Below are 20172 nucleotides of genomic sequence, written 5' to 3'. Positions count from 1 at the left end.
GTTTAAGAAGTCAGTTCACCACCACATTCTCAAAGGCAATTAGGGATGGGCTATAATGCTGGGTTTGCCAACGATGCCATTGTCCTCTGAATGAATTAACATCCACAGCTCTCTGGGGTAGAGAATTTAAAATATAAAAGGTCTTTGTACCAGAACAGTCTGAAAGGGTTATTCTTGAGAGAGTGTAAAGAATACCGCCAGCCAGGATGATGTAAGAGATCATGTGAGAGACAATCCAGAACCGCTACAGCATGGCTTTTGAAGGAGACACACAGGATAGAGTGGAGTGTATATAACTTCTAAGAAACAAATATTAATGTTTAAATACCACAATCTAAGAACTTCTCTGGCTAGACTCAATACGGTGGCAGCATACAGCAACTAGCTGAAAAGAGAAAAAAAAATGACAGACCTTAAGAAGCTGAGAGAAGCTCCATAGAACAAACACATGGCTGCATGAAAATCAAATCCATTGATTGGGTGAGTTATTGGTTGAGGAATCACAGTCGAAAGCATTTAAAGAACTTAAAGTAATTTTCTGAAGCCATCGAGATAGGAAAAAAAGGGGAAAACCCAATCCATCACTAGGGCTGAGCGCAAGGTCAAAGAGCATGAAACCCCCAATAAGCGTGCAAACTGCTGAAAAGCGCGGGAAACCCCAAAACACAGCAAGGAGACTCCATTAATGCAGCCATGCCTGAAGAAGAAAAACAAATAACCTGCAGTTCTCAAAGAAAGGGGAAAACCCAAGAACAGGCCATAAAACAGCAGGGAACTCTCAAACAGCTGTGTCAACTCCATTAGGCAGTCTGAATAAACAAAAAAAGGGAAGTGCTCGAGCAAAGGGAGAAACCCTAAAACAGCCTATTAAAAACAGCAAGAGACACTCGAAAGCATCTGCCACACTCCATTAATGCAAGCTTGCCTGAAAAAACAGAGTTTCTTTTAGGGAGCACTCTAAAGAATTCTACAAAATACAACAACATGGATCAAAAATTGGGAATGCCAGAGAGTTTCAAAAGTCAAGAGGAACCCAATCAGATTCAAAACTGGGTATTCTGGAGAAAAAGGTTCCTCAGACACAGAATTGCATCTAAATTGGACAGGAAGTCTGAAGCATTGCAAATGAATACACTGTTATAATCAATTGCTGCTTTGGCTGATGATATAGTAGAAAGACAAGGTCTTCATGAAACATCTGTCAAATTCGAGGAAATTTTAAAAGCTTTTTATTCCTACTTCAACTTGTGGGGTGGTAAGATATTAGAAAGAGCAAAATTCAACAAAAGGTCCAGAAACCGAGCGAAACACTCAATACTTTTATTAATGACCTTTACAAGCTTGCAGAGGCAGGTGAATATGGAGACCATAAAAATGAAGTGATAAGACATCATATTGTTGTGGGTTTTGCTGATGAATCCAGATCATTCCTTTACAGTCTAAAGAAGACCCCCCCACCCCCCGCCCCGGAACAAAGCCATTTAGCTGATGAGGAAAGCTGATGACAGGAAAAACAACAGAGCAATCATACGCACATATGTGATGCGAATTAGGAACAGGAGTAATCTGCCCTCGACCCTGCTCAGCCATTCTATACGATCATGCTGATTTGTTTGTGGACACAAGTCCACTTTCCAGCCTACCCCCAATACTTTTGGACTCCCTTGTTGGTCAAGAATCTGTCTACCTCTGCCTTAAAAACATTCAATGACCCTGCCTCCACCATTCTCTGGTGAAGAGAGTTCCACAGACTCATGACTCACTGAGAGAAAGTATTTCTCCTCATCTCTGTCTTAAATAGGAGACCCCTTATTTTTAAACTGTGTCCCTTAGTTTTATTCTCTCCAACAAGGGGAAACATTCTTTCAACATCCACCCTGTCAAGTCCCCTCAGAGTATTGAGTTTGGCAAAAAGGGGCTGGTTGGATACAGTCTGTGACGTCGCTAAGACTGGTGAATTGTATCAAACAGCATGTCCCTTCCACTGTTTGCAACAGACAAGGTACAGACCGTACCCAAACAGCCCACGCTTGCAAAACTCAAAACACAGTGTCCAGCATTAGATGTGATTCTGCGACTGGAGAACATTTGCTAAATAATCCTCAGTGTGCTAAGAATTACACTGACAACTAATTTAATATTGTCAGTCAGGCTTGCAGTGTGGTGAAAGCTGCATATATTGATACCCAGGGCCCTGTTCTTTACAGACAGACAGAACATGTACACTCATTGCGCCTGTTTCAGCCAAACAAAATAAGTGACAGCCATTTCTGCTTCATTCCTCAGGGCAATACCTTGATTGATCAGACTCAAGCTGCCTGGTTTAAATTTCAAACAAAGCTGGGCAGTTATCTGTCAGTCACCATAAATTGTGCATTCTCCACGGTAATGCCTCTACCAATCAGAGTCCACTTGCCAAATAGTCAGCACTCTCTTTTCATACAGTATAAATGTATTGTTTCCCTTACACTGGTATTCTTTCAAATTGTCCTGACGGGTGCAAGATGAAAAGCTTCAACAAAATGTCTTTGTTTTAAGTAATACTTATTTTATTTTTTCACCATGGACCTGTCTTAAACTTGTTTTCGGGTTTTTGCTTTTGCACAGAGCTGTTCATTATTTTGCCATTAACACTCTCTCTGGACTAATGCTTTGTCTTTTAATATAACTACTAGCACTCCCTTTGCCGTTGTTCCATGACATCTTTGTCATTTAATCTCTCCTGCCCTCTGCCCTATCATATACCTTCCCTTTTGTTCTTCTTCCCCCTCCCCCTTATCACTTGTTCAAAGCCTATTACATTTCTAACCTTTGCCAGTTCTGATGAAAGGTCACAGACCTGAAACGTTAACTGTTTATCTGTCACAGGTGCTGCCAGACCTGCTGAATATTTCCAGTATTTTTTGTTTTCATTCCAGTGTTTTGTTTGCTTTTTTTATGGCCTTAACCAATGTTGCTACTTATAGTGTTTTGAATTTCTGTACTTGCAGATCTCTCTGTTCCTCCACCCCATTTTGGCACATATTTTCTAAGGAGTATGTGGTGAACATATTTTTCCAACCAAAATCCACCACCTCACTATTAATTTGGCAATTACACACTCATTCTGCAAGTTTATTCATGTCTTCCACTATTTTGTTGTACTTTTCTGTGTTAATTAAACCCCCTAATTTGGTGTCAGCTCCAAATTTTGTAATTGTATTTCCAATTCCCAAGTCCAAATTGTTTATGCTAAAGATGAAGAACAGTGCTTCCAGAAGGCATGCTTATAGAGCAACAATTCCCCACTTTTCCCAGTGTGAGTAACTACTTTTAACCCCTACACTGTTTTGTGTTGTAGCCAGCTTGATATGGATAGGGAATTGCTTAGGAGTTAGGAGACAGAGACTAGGGATAATGGGTGTGAACTCAAATTAGCAGGATGTGACTAATATTGTCCCCAGGGATCTCTGCAGGGTCTCCTCTAATTCCACATGCTATCATTTTTGTTATTAATCTCTTATGTAGAATCTTTTCGAAAGTCTTCTGGAAGTCCATAGAAAGAGCATCCACAGGCATTTCATTATCTATCATGTTAGTTACCTCTGCAAAAAATTCAACTGCATTCCTTCGACATGTTTTACCCTTTACAAATCCATGCCGATTCTCTCTGATCAGTTCATTTTATCCAAGTGCTTTGTCATCTGTCCCTAATAAATGATAATCCACTAACATTACACATCTCTGCCCCACCTCAGCTCATCTGTTGCTGAAACTCATCCCTAACTTTGTTAACTCGAGGATTGACCATTCCAATGTTCTCCAGGCCAGCATTTTCACATTGCACCCTCTCTAAAAATGAGCTGATCCAAAACTCTGCTGCCTAAAACTGAACTGAAGTGTCAATTGTGGCTCAGTTGTATTATATCTTTGTTCAGAGCACTGCCACCTTTGTTAGTCTAGCTAAAAAGATTCTTTAGTCTGGATTAGTTAAAACATTACCCTTTGTAACTATTTACACTTCATACCAATCTGTGTGACTGCTCCAAAGCCACACAGCATTTCTCCTTGAGTCTCTCTCAGATATGATCTCTTGCATCATCATGGTAGGAGGTATTCATTACACTCTTTCACATTAACCCATTCCAACCCTTATACTACATCTCTCCCCCAAGTCTTTATCCAAATATATATTTACATACATTCACATTTTATTTACATACGACCCCATCTCTCCCAAAGTCTCTGACTTCAAAGATTCAATCTGTCAAGTGGCTTCACACCTCTCCTTGATCTTGTTGTCGTCAAATGTGGAAGATTGGTTATCTTTCTCTGATCACTTATGTCTTGACTTGGGCAGCCTTCGTTAAGAGTTGTAGCATTCAGTGTTTTCTGAATTTCAGGTTCAACATCTGATTTGCCCAAATGTAGGACTGATGAGCGTCTTTGCTGAATAGGAATAAGATTCCTTCTAATTCTTCTTATAGTACCTTCTGAAGTTCTTAGTAAGTAAGATTGCTGTTGATTTTTCCCTTTCTTGAGAATTATTCCTTCTCTGTTTTGGTCTCGTACCCATAACTTTTGCCCTTCTGACAACTTCGGTAGGTTTCTGGTATGGTATCTCTTGTTATAATAATGGGTTGTTTTCTCCTGTAAGACTTTTCTTTGTCTTGTTTTCTCTGATAATCCTTGCTTTGTAACACTCAAAGTAAATTCTTGGGTAGGATTGGAAGTTGCATTCAAAGTTTTCATCCCATTTGAAGTTTGGATGGTGCTAATCCACGTAACAGTGGAGTAGTTTTGTAGGTCAGAAGTGCAAGTTGGAAATCTTGATTTTTCTTTAACATTGCTTTAACAGTCCTGACTGCTCACTCACCTTCTCCATTAGACTGTGGATACCTTGGGGAACTTGTTAGATGTGTAAATCAAAATTTTTCCGAAAAGTACGTGAAGTAATCATTTGCAAATTGTGGCCCATTATCCGATACAATCTGATCAGGTATACCTTATGTTGGGAAAACTTTGTGTAAAAATGTTGATGACTGCTTCTGTTGTTCTTCTGTATATCTGTTTAACCTCAATCCATCTTGAAAAGTAATTGACTATAATTAGATAGGATTTTCCATCAGAGAAGAATCGATCCATCACCAACCATTCCCACGGTATAATTGGGAATTGGGTCGAAATTCGAGATTCTCTCTGATCCTGTCTGTGAACTACACATACGTCACAATTGGAAATCAGTTCATCGATATCGTTCGAGATTCTTGGCCACTACTCGGATGCCTGAGCCCGTGCTCTACATTTACTTATGTCCATTTGACCCTGGTGTATTTTCTCCAAGTTATCTACTTGGAGACTCTGGAATCACCAGTCTCTCATCATATACCAGCAAATCATCCACTATGGGAAAGTGTTTTCTGTGTTCAAAGAAGATTGGAGTCTGTTTGAACTTGCCGGCCATTGTGATGCAATGACCTGTGAATTTGATTCAATTTTGTTTATAAAGTTAACATCCTGTTGAGTAGGATGGTCGAATGTTGCTTGAGACAATGCACCTGCTGTGGTTTGTTGCTTGCCCTGTACATATACTGTTTCATATATGAACCTCATGAGCCTCACCTGGGAGCTGTCGATCGGCAGTGGCATCCTAAAGAGTTCCTTTTCATCGATTAAGGAAACTGGGGCTTTGTGGTCTGTCCCGATGATAGCCTTGAAGCTGATAATGTAGTTTGAAATCTTCTCATAAGCCCAAGTGACTGCGAGAGTTCCTTCTCTATCACACGTACTTCATCTCAGTGTCAGACAATGCTCATGACACATAATAAACAGGTTTTCAACTTACATCGGGCTGTTCTTGGAAAAGGACAGCCCCATCCCTGTGGACGAGGCTTCAGCTGTGATTGTAGTTGGAAGTGAAGGGTTACAATGGGCTAAAACATCCAGCGAAATTAGCATCTCCTTGATTTATTGAAATGCTTGTTTCTGATGTGCATCCCATCACCACATTACAGCTTTTCTCAACGGTTCCCACAAAGGGTAACTTGGGTTAAATTAGGTATGAATTTTGGCAACTGACTGACCATGCCAAGAAACCGTTGGAGATTGCGGACAGAAACAGGAAGCAAGACTTCACTAATGGCTCTCATCTTTTGCAGGTCTGCCATTATGTTTAGTTTAGTTTAGTTTAGAGATACAGCACTGAAACAGGCCCTTTGGCCCACCGAGTCTGTGCCGACCATCAACCACCCATTTTACACTAATCTATACTAATCCCATATTCCCTACCACATCCCCACCTGTCCCTATATTTCCCTACCACCTACCTATACTAGTGGCAATTTATAATGTCCTATTTACCTCGCAACCTGCAAGTCTTTTGGCTTGTGGGAGGAAACCGGAGCACCCGGAGAAAAGCCACGCAGACACAGGGAGAACTTGCGAACTCCACACAGGCAGTACCCAGAATTGAACCCAGGTCACTGGAGCTGTGAGGCTGCGGTACTAACCACTGCACCACTGTGCCGCCCATGCTGCTCCTACTGACAATGTGTCCGAAAAAACAAATGGACGTTTTTGAAAACTTGCACTTCTCATTGAGTGTGACACCTGCAGACGATTCAAAACCACTATAACCCTTAGGTAATGTTCTTCAATGGACTCACCTTGAATTAAGATGTCATCCATATGGCATATTACACCTTCAATGCCCTTTAGAATATTCAACCTAGTTCTCTGGAATATTTCCAGTGCTGACGTGATACCAAATGGAAGACGTTTAAAACAAAACCTTCCAAAGGGAGTTTTATTCATTCATAGGATGTGGACATCACTGGCTAGGACTGCATTTATTACCCATTACTAATTACACTTGAGACGGTGTGGTGAGCAACTTTCTTGAACCACTCCAGTCCATGTGGGACACCCACAGTGCTGTTTTGAAGGGAGTGCCAGGATTTTGACCCAGCTACAGTGAAGGAACGGCGATTTAGTTCCAAGTCAGAATGGTGTGTGGCTTAGAGAGAACTTGCAGGGGTTGATGCTCCCATGCAACTGCTGCCCTTGTCCTTCTAAGTGGTACAGGTCATGGGTTTAAAAGGTTCTGTCTAAGGATCCTTGATGCATTGCTGCAGTGCATCTTGTAGTGCTGCCACTGTGCATTAGTGATGGAGGGAGTGAATGTTTGTGGATGGGATGCCAGTTAAGCAGGCGACTTTGTCCTGGATGGTGTTGAGCTTCTTGAGTGTTGTTGAAGCGGTGCCCATCCAGGCAAGTATTCAGTCACACTCCTGCCTTGTGCTTTGTTGATGGTGGACAGGCTTTGGGGAGTCAGGAGGTGAGTTACTCACTGCAGGATTCCTAGTCTCTGACCTGCTCTTGTAGCCATGGTATCTATATGGCTACTCCAGATCAGTTTCTGGTCAATGGTAACCCCCAGGATGTTGCTAGAGGGGGATTCAGCAATCGACTGCCATTGAATGTCAAGAGGAAATGGCTAGATTCTCTCTTGTTGGAGATGGTCATTGCCTGGAACTTGTGTGGCGCGAATGTTACTTGCCACTTATCAACCCAAGCCTGCATATTTTCCAGGTCTTGCTGCATTTCTACACAGACTGCTAAATATCTGAGGAGTCATGAATGATGCTGAACATTGTGCAATCATCAGCGAACATCCTCACTTCTGACATTATGATTGAAGGAAGGTCATTGATGGAACAGCTGAAGATGGTTGGGCCAAGGACATTACGCTGAGGAACTCCTGCAATAATGTCCTGGAGCTGAGATGATTGACCTCCAACAATCACAACCATCTTCCTTCAGGTAATGAAGGTTGTCAATAACCTTGACTTCTTATTCGTGTCAAGTTTTATGAAGACAGTGCTTCTGGATAACTTTGCCAAGCTTTCCTCCACTGAGGACATCGGATGGACTTCTCGCGCGACAGTGTTATTAAGTTGAGTTATGTCTACAGTGGCACAGTGGCGCAGTGGTTAGCACCGCAGCCTCACAGCTCCAGCGACCTGGGTTCAATTCTGGGTACTGCCTGTGTGGAGTTTGCAAGTTCTCCCTGTGGCTGCGTGGGTTTCCTCCGGGTGCTCCGGTTTCCTCCCACATGCCAAAAGACTTGCAGGTTGATAGGTAAATTGGCCAATATAAATTGCCCCTAGTATAGGTAGGTGGTAGGGAAATATAGGGACAGGTGCGGATGTGGTAGGAATATGGAATTAGTGTAGGAGTGGTATAAATGGGTGGTTGATGGTCGGCACAGACTTGGTGGGCTGAAGGGCCTGTTTCAGTGCTGTATCTCTAAACTAAACTAAACTAAATGCGAAGATCACCATTAGGTTTAGGAACTGGAACCATTTCCGAACACCTCTCTGTAGGGTCAGTAACAGGAGAAATGACTCCTATCCTGGACATGTCTTCTAGTTGATGTTGGACTTGCTTCATTAGTGGATGTGGCATCTTCCTGGGCATGAAGAGACAAACTGGTTTAGCATCTTTTCGCAAAGTAATACTATATTTAGTCTTCCGTTTCCCTAGACCAGTGAACAATTTCTGGAATTCCTTTTGGAAGTGACTCCTGGATTCTTATTGTTTAATTTCTTCTACTTTCTCTGTGAGTTGAAGGTCAATAAAAAGTCTTCTGGTTAAAGAGTGAGAACTCCTAATTTCTTAAAACGTTCAATGTTTCTAATATCTGCTTTCCGATGTACTGAGTTGTTATTTGTAACTTTCCCTTTAGTTCAAGTTCAACCCTCCTGGACCATGTAACTGAGTTTCTGTTTGTTGCAGAAAGTGTGTGGGAAGCCACAGCTCTTTGTCTGATCAGACCGTTACACTTGCTCTAGTGTCGAGTTTGAAATTAGTGATATGTTTGTTGACATCTATGTCTGCAGTTCAAAATGTCTGATTCAGATCATTGATGTCGCCAAAAAAATGTATCGATTGGTCTGCTGCAGGAGGTTGTTTAACTCTGTTAATCAATCTGTTCTTAAATGCTTTTTCTTTAGAACTTGATGTAGTCGAGATGTTATTTTGGCACATTTACCAAAATGCCCTAATTTTCTACAATTAAAGCTCTCTGCTCTATTTGCAGGACATTGTGCCTGTGGGTACTTTTGGTGCCACATTGCTGGCAGAGTTTATTGGCATCTTTCACTTTCCCCCTCAGTGTACCTCTTCTCCTGGTGTCTCTTTTTCAGTCCTCTGGTGAAGGAACTGACCAGTTGCTGGAGGTTTCCTGAGGTCTGTCTTCATCTCACAGGATTGCTCTGTTGTTCTTTCGGACCTCAGCTTGTCTCACCAGCTGAATAGCTTTATCTTCTTTCAACTGCAATAAATCTGATAGGGACACATCAGCAATACCCACAACAATGCAGTCTCTTCTCAATTCTGCTTTAAGGTCTCCAGAGTCACATCTTTCAGCTACCCTGTAAACGTCATTGATAAAAGCATCAACTGTTTCACTCGGTTTCTGGCCCCTTTTGTTGCTCTTTCTAAAATCTATTTGATCGGCAAGTTGAAATAAAAAAAAAGCTTTTAAAACTTTGTTCAATTTGGCAGATGCCTCAGTAAGACCTTGTCTGGCAATTATCTGCTATAGCCCCAACAGAATGCAAGAGTGTATTCACTTTGCTCTACTTCTGACAGGCTTACTAACTTAGATGCAATTTTATATCTGAGACATCTTTTTCTCCAGAGCAACAAATTTTGGGTTTGGTTCGGTCCTTCCATTTGTCTTAATCTTTCTGGAACTCAGAATTTAAGTTCCATCGTTTCAATTTATTCTACTTTCTCTTTTGAGTTTTTCCCTTCAGAATCAGAATTTTCCCACATTTTTCCAGCTCCACAGTAATTCCCGCAATGGCAAATGTTTTAGCCTTAGAAATCTCACTGCTAGACTAAGGATTAATTTCCTCCTTGTACTAAGCTCCATTTTATAGCATTACTATTATATTCCTTTAACTCCCTTCTCGTGGAGAATCGAGTATTTGCAGCCTCATTGTTTGCTTTTTATTTCTCTCGCTCCGGACACCATGTATAATGGTGTCGATCTCGGATCAGCCCTCACTACGGACTTTTCCCAGTGCTGCTGTCTAATGCTTTTATGGACAAAGTTTTCTCGCCTCTTTCAGGGTCGCTCACCACATCCTGGAACATTGCTTTGTTCTCCGATTCAAGTCTGCGATTGCTGGACTGAATTTCTACCGCCGATTCCCCGAATCTCTGTGTCTGTAGCTCTACCACAGCCTCCTCTCATGTTCTGCTGTTTGTTGGTGCTTTTTTCCCAGGTCAGACCTTTTCAATCACTTGCTTTAAATTCTTCTCCTGGGTGTAGGATTTTAAGAACTTCTGCTGTTCTCCATCTCACCGCTGATCACCATATATGTTTGTTCAGTCCTTTGCCACCTTAGTTAATCTCGCTGGAGAGATTCTTTTAGTCTGAATTAACTTTTATTACATGATAACTATTTACGCTTCACACCAATCTGTGTGACTCCTCCAAAAGCCATGCTGCATCTATCTTTGGGTTTCTCTCACATGTGATCTCTTACATCATCATCAAGGTATTCTTGATACTCTTTCACATTAACCCTTTGGACCCTTATCCTACAAGTTGCTCACACTTTTGCTTCTGAGTCTAAAGGTTCTGGGTTCAAGTCCCATTCCAGGATTTGAGCAAAAAAAAATTCAGGGTGACACTGAGGGAGTGCTGCACTGTCAGCGAAAGCGTCTTCTTGCATGAAACGTTAAAGCGAGGCAACATCTGCCCTCAGATGGATGTAAAAGCTCCCATAGCACTATTTTGAAGAAGAGCAGGTGAGTTATCCCTGGTGTCCTGGGCAATATTTAGCCCTCAATCAGCATCATAAACAGGGATTCATTGGTCATTATCACACTGTTGGAAGTGGGCACTTGCAGTGTGTAAATTGGCTGCTGCTTTTGCTACATTATAACAGTGACTACACTCCAAAATGTACTGAATTGGCTGTTAAACAATTTGGGATGTCCTGTGGTCATGAAAGACACTGCATAAATGTAAGTCTTTATTTTCCTTTAATGTACACCATGTCCTGATTATACAGGTGATCATTGCAATAATTGAGTGTCGAGATAACAAAGGCGTGAGTGTGGATTTCAGCAGCTGATGAGTGGAGGCGGGGCAGCCTTGGGCAATGTTACACAGATGGAAATAGACAGTCTTGTAAATGGAGATGATCTGAGGTCTAAAGTTCAGTTCAGGGTCACATTGGACAGCAAGGTTATGAACAGTCTGGTTCAGACTCAGACAATGCTGGGTGAGAGGTGGAGACGCTTGCTAAGGAACGGAGTTTGTTGCGGGAAACGAATTTGATGGCTGCTCAATATTTAATTGGAAAACATTCCTACACATCCAGAACTGGATGTTGGACAAACAGTGTGACAAAACAGAGGCAGAGGAGGGGTCGAGAGAGAGGGTGATGAGGTAGATCTGGGTGTTGTCAGTGCACAGTGGAACCTGATATAAGTGATTGAAGTTACCCATCACAATTACCTTCCAGTTTTCACATCCCCTTTTAATCTGCAGTCAACCGCAGTGTTCATTCATTATTTACACATACCAGATCTAAACAGAGCATATTATTGCGTAACATTTCACCTCCCGCAGCATCAACTTGTTCACTGTGTTCCTGACACAGAGCCACATGATCTCCAGGTAGCAATTCTAACTAAAATAAATTAAACCGGATATAAACACATCTAAATATTAGCAATGGTCTGTTGTTCTAGGAACATTGGAAATACAAGCACAAGTAGGCCATTCGGCCCCTCGAGCCTGGTCCACCATTCAACTCGATTATGGCTGAACTTCTACCTTAACACTATTTTCCTGCACCACCCCCCTATCCCTTGATATCTCATTTCTGTCTTGCACATACTCAATGGCAGACCCTCCACAGCCCTCTGGGGTAGAGAATTCCATATATTCACCACCCTCTGAGTGAAGAAATTCCTCCTCATCTCAGTCCTAAATGGCCTATCCCTTATTTTGAGACTGTGTCTCCTAGTTCTAGAAACCCCTATCTAAGGGAAACATCCTTCCTGTATCAACCTTGTCGAGCCCTGTAAGAATTTTGTATGCTTCAATGAGATCACTTCTCGTTCTCCAAAACTCTACAGACTATAGGCCCAGTCTCCTCAAGCTCTCCTCATTGGACAATCCCACCATCCCAGGAATCAGTCTAGTGAACATTCGTTGCACTCACTCAATGGCAAATATATTCTTCCTTCGGTAAGGAGACCAAAACTGTACACAATACTCCAGGTGTGGTCACACCAAACCTCTATACAATTGCGGCAAGATCTCTTTACCTACTTGTACTCAAAGCCTCTTGCAATAAAGACCAACATACCACTTACCTTCCTAATTGCTTGCTGAAACTGCATGTTCGCTTTCAGTGACTTTTGAACAAGGACTACCAGGTCCCTTTGGACATCAACACTTCCCAATCTCTCACCATTTAAGATATATTCTGCATTTCTGTTTTTTCTACCTAAGTGGATAAGTTCACATTTTTCCACATTATATTCCATCTACCACAATCTTGCCCACTCATTTAGCCGATCGAAATCCTCCTGAAGCCTCTTTGCATCTTCCTCACAACTCACATTCCCACCTGGTTTTGTGTCATCAGAAAATTTAGAAATATTACAATTAGTCCCCACATCCAAATCATTGATATAGATTGTGAATAGCTGGGGCCCAAGCATTGATAGTTGCAGTACCTGACCAGTCACAGCCTGCCAACCTGAGAATGATCCGTTTATTCCTACTCTCTGTTTTCTGTCCAATAACCAATGCTCAATCCATACCAGTACATTACCCCCAATCCCATGTGTTCTAATTTTGCTTACTAACCTCCTGTGTGGAACCTTATCGAAAGCCTTCTGAAGATCCAAAAACACCACGTCAATTGGTTCCTCCCCTTATCTATTCAGCTAGTTACATCCTCAAAAAACTCTTACAAGTTTATCAAACATGATTTCCCGTTCAGAAATCCATGTTGACTCTGCCCAATCCTACAGTTAATTCCTATGTTTCCAGTTATATAATAGATTCCAGCATTTTCTCTATAACTGATGGCAGGCTAACAGGTCTATAGTTCCCTGCTTTCTCTCTCCCTCCTTTCTTAACTAGTGGGATTACATTTGCTATCTTCCAATCTTCAGGAACTGTTCCAGAATCTATAGAATTTTGGAAGATGATCACCAATGCATCCACTATCTCTACAGCTATCTCTATCAACACTCTGGGATGTAGATCATCAGGTCTTGGGGACTTTTCAACTTTTAGTCCCATTAATTTCTCCAGTAATACTTTTTTACTAATACTAAGTTCTTTCAGTTCCTCATTCTCACTGGTCCCTTGGTTCTTTAGTATTGCAGGGAGGTTTTTCTATCTTTCTTGATGAAGGCAGACACAAAGTATTGGTTGAGTTTCTCTGCCATTTCCTTATTCCCCATGATTCCCCTGTCTCTGCCTGTAATGGGCTGACATTTGTCTTTGCTAATCTTTTCCATTTTATATACCTAAAGAAGCTTTTGCAGTGTGTTTTTATGTTTCTCACTAATGAACTTTCACATTCTGTTTTCTCTTTCTTTATTAGTTTCTTGGTCCTCCTTAGCTCAATTCTAAAATTCAAAATACTGTGATAAATCTGTTAATGTGGGTGTGGTCACTTTACAGTGACATGCACTTCAGTGACTGTCAACCTCTGTATTGACAGCAGCTGTATGGATAAAGGTTGGGGGAGGAACAGGAAACAATTCCAATATACCCCCCAGAACATTCGACCACAAGCCCCGCCCAGTGTCAGCTGATGCTTAGAAGCTGCTGAAACTTCAGTCTGGTGGGTTGAAGCCATTGGAGCCACAATGAGATTGTTTCAGTGTCAGTGTTCCACGATTCACTTAATCCACAGTGAAGTTTGGAGTCAATCGATTGCAGGGCCAATCAACATATAACAGGAGGTTGTGCACCTTTAACAAAAGATCAGAATGTTTCAACATAAAAATAATACACAGGATGAACAACAAATGGTCTGTTTTTATTTTTATTTAAAGATTTACTGCCATGGACTGAATCCTGGTGGCCATCTTGCCTCGATACATTCAAAAGTACAGAACCAGTTTATCGGACAAGTTATACATGCAACAGATCCATCAGATCCTGAGACTTGGATTGGTTTGAATGACTTGTACAAGGTAACATTGTCTGAGATGTCAAATGGAATGATAGAATCATCTAGAACATAAGGAGGCCATTTGCCAATGATGTCTGTGCTGGCTCTTTGAAAGAGCTGTCCAGTTTAGTCCCACACCCCAGTTTTTCCCCATAACCCAGTAAATTAGCCCTCTTCAAGTGCATGTCCAATTTTGAAAGTTCCTGTGGAATCAGTTTCCATCAGCCTTTCAGGTAGAATCCAGATCTTAACAATCCATGTGTGAAGGCATTTCTCCTCATAAGAAATTTCTCCTCAGTTTCCCTTTGCTTCTTTTGCCAATTATTTTACCTCTTTGACCTCTAGTTAACTATTTACTTACCAGAGGAAACAGATTTTCCCCACTTGCTCTATCAAAACTTCCCATAATTTTTAATACTTCTATCAGGTCTCTCCTTAATCTTCTCTGCTCTGAGGAGAAAAATCCCAGCTTTTCCATTCACTCCACGTAATTGCAACACAAAACAACATAACTGAGCTCCTACATTCCTGGTAAATCTCCTCTGTACCCTCACCAGGGACTTGACATTCTTTCTAACGTTTGGTGCCCAGAATTGTACAGAATCCTTCAGCCAAGGCCTAACCAGAGATTTGTAAAGGTTAAACATGGCTTTCTTGCTTTTATATTCAATATCCCATTTACAAGGCCAAATATCTCATATAATTTCTTAACCATTTATCAACTTGCCCTGTCATATTCAAGGATTTGTGAAGATACACCTCCAGGTCCCTCGGTTTTTGCAATCCCTCAGAATACGCTGCTTCACCAAACTATGTCCTTCTGAAGTCTGCTCTGATCATGCTCTGTATTTACAATATTGCCTTGTTTTGTGACAACTGCAAACATTGAAATTGTACTCCCCATTCCCAAATGCAGGTCATTTATATTCAACAAAAATATTGGCCCAAATAATTAGCTCTGCACATTTCTATCCAGCCAAAAGAACGTCAGTTCATCATTGCTCTCTTCATCCTAACCCTTTGCAAATTAGATACCCAAACTACGACCATTGTTCCTTTAATACCATGTGCATCTATTTTCCAAGTAGGTCTGTCATGAGGTACTTTACTGCCTTTTGAAAGTCCAGATGTAAAACATCAACTGCACCTCCTTAGAGTCATAGATTCATAGAGTCGTACCGCATAGAAACGGGCCCTTCGGCCCACCGCGTCCATGCCGACCATAATGCCTATCTGTACTAATCCCCCCTGCCTGCATTAATTCCATATCCCTCTATGCCTTGCTCATTCAGGTACCTGTCCAGATGCCTCTTAAATGTCGCTACTGTTCCTGTCTCCACCACCTCCTCAGGCAACTCATTCCAGATACCCACTATTCTTTGTGTGAAAAATTTACCCCTTTGATCCCCTTTAAACCTCCTCCCTCTCACCTTAAATCTACGTCCTCTAGTTTTAGTCACCCCTACCATGGGAAACAGACTCTGGCTATCTACCGTATCTATGCCACTCATAATTTTATATACCTCTAACATGTTCCCTCTCAGCCTCCTTCACTCCAGGGAAAACAGACCCAGCCTATCCAATCTCTCTTTATAACTCAAGCCCTCCAAACTAGGTAACATCCTTGTGAATCTTTTCTGCACCCTCTCTAGCTTAATCACATCTTTCCTGTAGTGCGGCGACCAGAACTGCACACAGTACTCCAAATGCGGCCTAACCAACGTTATGTGCAACTGGAACATGACGTCCCAACTCTCGTACTCAATGCCTTGGCCGATGAAGGCAAGCATGCCACACACCTTCTTCACCACCCTGCCTACCTGTGTTGCAACTTTCAGGGAACTATGTACTTGCACCCCAAGGTCTCTCTGCTCAAGAACACTCCCCAGGGCCCTGCCATTCACTGTATATGTCCTGCCCTGGTTTAACTTCCCAAAATGCATCACTTCACACTTGTCTGCGTTAAATTCCATTTGCCACCCCCTTGCCCTCTTTCCTAGTTGATCTATATCCTGTTGTAACCTTAGACAGCCTTCTTCACTGTACATTAAACCACCAATTTTGGTGTTATCTGCAAACTTACTAATCATGCTCCTTACATTCACATCCAAGCCATTAATATATATGACAAACAACAGAGGGCCCAGCACCGATCCTTGTGGCACACGACTGTTCACTGGCCTCCAATCTGAAAAACAACCCTCCACTACCACCCTCTGCCTCCTGTCACCAAGTCAATTTTGTATCCAATTTGCTAGCTCACCCTGGATCCCATGTGTTCGAACCTTCTGGACCAGTCTACCATGCGGCACCTTGTCAAAGGCCTTGCTAAAGTCCATGGAGACAACGTCCATCGCCCTGCCCTCGTCAATCCTCTTGGTCACCTCCTCGAAAAACTCAATCAAATTCATGAGACATGATCTCCCACACACAAAGCCATGCTGAGTACCCCTAATCAGACCATGCCTTTCCAGATGCATATAAATCCTGTCTCTAAGAATCCCTTCCAATACCTTTCCCACCACTGATGTGAGGCTCACCAGCCTGTCGTTCCCTGGCTTATCCCTGCTGTCTTTCTTAAATAAAGGCACAACATTAGCTATCCTTCATCAACCCGGCACAGTGGTGCAGTGGTTACCACCGCAGCCTCACAGCTCCAGTGACCCGGGTTCAATTCTGGGTACTGCCTGTGTGGAGTTTACAAATTCTCCCTGTGTCTGCGTGGGTTTCCTCCGGGTGCTCTGGTTTCCTCTCACATGCTGAAGACTTGCAGGTTGATAGGTAAATTGGCCATTAGCAATTGCCCCTAGTATAGGTAGGTGGTAGGGAAATATAGGGACAGGTGGGGATGTGGTAGGAATATGGAATTAGAGTAGGATTAGTATAAATGGGTGGTTGATGGTCGGCACAGACTTGGTGGGCCGAAGGGCCTGTTTCAGTGCTGTATCTCTCAACTAAACTAAACCCTCTCGGTTATTCCATCAAAGAATTCAGTCAGGTTAGTCAGATGTGATTTGCCTCTAACAAATCCATGTTGGATGTTACTCACTAACCCAACCTTCTCCAAGTGAGAATTAATTTTGCCCTTGACAATGGTCTCTAATAGTTTTCCCACCACTGACATTGACCTGCAGTTACCATGTTTATTCTTCTCTTCCTGTTTGAACAGGGATGTAACATTTGCAATCCTCCAGACCTCTGGCATCACTCCATTATCCAAGGATGATTGAAAGATTATGGCCAGAGTTTCTACTATCCCCTTCCTATCTTCCCTCAGCAACCTTGGATGCATCTCTTTTGCTGGGTGCCTTGTTAACCTATTTAGCACCTCCTTTCTATCTATTTTTATCCTATCCTCTATCCCTACTCCCTCTCCACTCCACCAACATTAACTTCATCCTCTTCTTTTGTAAAGACAAATGCAAAGTATTCATTCACCACAAGAAGTTCCTTTTTGTCTCTAATCGATCCCGCCATTCCTTTAACTACCCTTTTACAAGTTATGTTTCATCTTTGATTTTTCTTTGTCAATTTCCATAACTACTTTAAACCTAATCACTCCTAGTCTGCCTGGTGGTCACCCATTCCCTCTGTTCCTGAACTCTGAGGCATGATCATCTCCTGAAAAGTGCAATCCACAAGACTATCATCTTCCTGTGTGCACTGAAGTGAGACCAGCCACCTGGAAGCTCAGAAACTCTGAGCTCGGGCTGTTGGTGGCACTTCCTGCATGTGTGGTTTTCCAGGACAGACCAAGTGTTTAGGAGTTCCTGCGTGGCACAGAATGTGGATGCGACAGGGCCCAGCTGTCCTGCCATGTTAGATAACAGTTCTGTAAAATGGTTTTTCGTTATAAGGCTGTTTAACTGTTCAGCTCACGTTTGTGACATCACCAATTGTTTATCGTAACTGAAGCACCCATTTTTAAATGATGATGTTCATTCTATCCCACAGGAAGGGACTTGGTTTTCGACTGATGGATCTTTAATGGATTTCAGTAACTGGTATAAAGGAGAACCCGATAATGGTGGTGAAAAAAACGAACACTGTGTTCGTATTAATCATGGTTAGTTGACCCACGTGTGACAGAAACAGTCGGCAGAATTTTGTGGCGAGACTGCAGGTCCTGATATCAGGGCCGGACCTAAGTGCTGCTTCCGTTCGGGCGTTGAGCAGCTGGCTGCAAACAATCTTCCCGTGCCGGCCATTGAACACTGGGGAGATGTGTGGGCTGCCCACTCACAGTGTAGAGGCGGGAAGTGAGGCAGCGGAGGTGACATCAGCTGATGCCATGGCAGCTGTTGGTGAAATACATAAAGGGCTGCCAACCCTGCATTAGTGTTGACCGTGTCCCAACTGTTTTTAGATCTTTCATGGGATGTGGGCGTCACTGGCTAGGCCAGCATTTATAGTCCATCCCCAATTGCCCTTGCGAAGGTGGTGGTGAGCTGCTTTCTTGAACCACTGCAGTCCATGTGGGGTAGGTACACCCACAATGCTGTTAGGAAGGGAGTTCCAGGATTTTGACCCAGTGACAGTGAAGGAGCAGCAATATAGTTCCAAGTCAGGATGTTGTGTGGCTTGGAGGGGAACTTGCAGGTGGTGGTGTTCCCATGCATCTGCTGCCGATGTCCTTCGAGGTGGTGAGGTCATCGATTTGGAAGGTGCTGTCAAAGGAGTCTTGGTGATTTGCTGCAGTGCCTGTTGGTGATGGTACACACTGCTGCCACTGTGGTGGTGGAGGGAGTGAATGTTGAAGGTGGTGGATGCAGTGCCAATCAAGCAGGCTGTTCTGTCCTGGATGGTGTCGAGCTTCTTGAGTGTTGTTGGAGTTGCACCCATTCAGGCAAGTGGAGAGTATTCCATCACACTCCTGATTCTTGCCTTGTAGCTGGCAGAGAGGCTTTGGGAGTCAGGAGGTGAGTTACTCCAAACAGAATTCCATTCCTCCTACACACTGCCTCCCGGGTCCTACAGACTGTGTCCCAGCTCCTGCCGGTTGCCTCCCAGCTCCTGCAGACTGACTCCCAGCTCCAACAGACTTCCTCCCAGTTCCTATAGACTGTCTCCCAGCTCCTACAGACTGACTCCCAGATCCTACAGACTGACTCCCAGATCCTACGGACTGTTTCCCAGCTCCTACAGACTGTCTCCAAGCTCCTACAGGCTGAATCCCAGCTCCTACGGACTGACTCCCAGCTCCTGCAGACTGTCTCCAAGCTCCTACAGGCTGAATCCCAGCTCCAATGGACTGACTCCCAGCTCCTGCAGACTGTCTCCAAGCTCCTACAGGCTGAATCCCAGCTCCTACGGACTGACTCCCAGCTCCTGCAGACTGTCTCCAAGCTCCTACAGGCTGAATCCCAGCTCCTACAGACTGACTCCCAGCACCTACAGACTGACTCCCAACAGACTGCCTCCCAGCTCCTGCAGAATGTCTCCAAGCTCCGGCAGAATGTCTCCCAGCTCCTACCGACTGTCTCCAAGCTCCTACAGACTGACTCCCAGCTCCTGCAGACTGTCTCCCATCTCCTGCCAACTGTCTCCAAGCTCTTACAGACTGTCTCCCGGGTCCTACAGACTGTCTGTAATATCCGACAGTCTGTCTCCCAGCTCCTACAGCCTGTCTCTCAGCTCCTACAGACTGACTCCCAGCTCCTACAGACTGTCTCCAATCTCCTACAGACTGTCTCCAAGCTCCTACAGATAGTCTCCCATCTGCTACAGACTGATTCCCAGCTCCAAGAGACTTACTCCTAGCTCCTACAAATTGACTCCAAGCTCCTACTGTCTGACTCCCAGCTCCTACAGACTGACTCCCAGCTCCTACAGACTGTCCCCAAGCACCTACAGACTGTCTCTCAGCTCCTCTCGACTGTCTCCAAGCCTCTACAGACTGTCTCCCAGCTCCTACAGACAGTCTCCCAGCTCCTACAGACTGACTCCCAGCTCCTGCAGACTGTCT

General features: G+C 43.3%; 1 protein-coding gene across 1 annotated transcript in view; it reads left to right on the top strand.

Annotated features, from left to right (window-relative positions):
* Positions 1-20172, top strand: part of LOC137385012 (dromaiocalcin-1-like) — a 46259-nt gene that overhangs the window by 21851 nt on the left and 4236 nt on the right. Inside the window, exons 4-5 of the mRNA XM_068059749.1 lie at positions 14089-14229; positions 18162-18273. Coding sequence (XP_067915850.1) covers positions 14089-14229; positions 18162-18273 — 253 coding nt within the window. The remainder of the gene's footprint in view (positions 1-14088; positions 14230-18161; positions 18274-20172) is intronic.

This window comes from Heterodontus francisci, chromosome 27, assembly GCF_036365525.1.
Source record: "Heterodontus francisci isolate sHetFra1 chromosome 27, sHetFra1.hap1, whole genome shotgun sequence".
Classification (NCBI taxonomy): Eukaryota; Metazoa; Chordata; class Chondrichthyes; order Heterodontiformes; family Heterodontidae; genus Heterodontus; species Heterodontus francisci.
The sequence above is the reverse complement of the archived record's forward strand: the minus strand, read 5'-3'. Positions and strand labels throughout refer to the sequence as shown.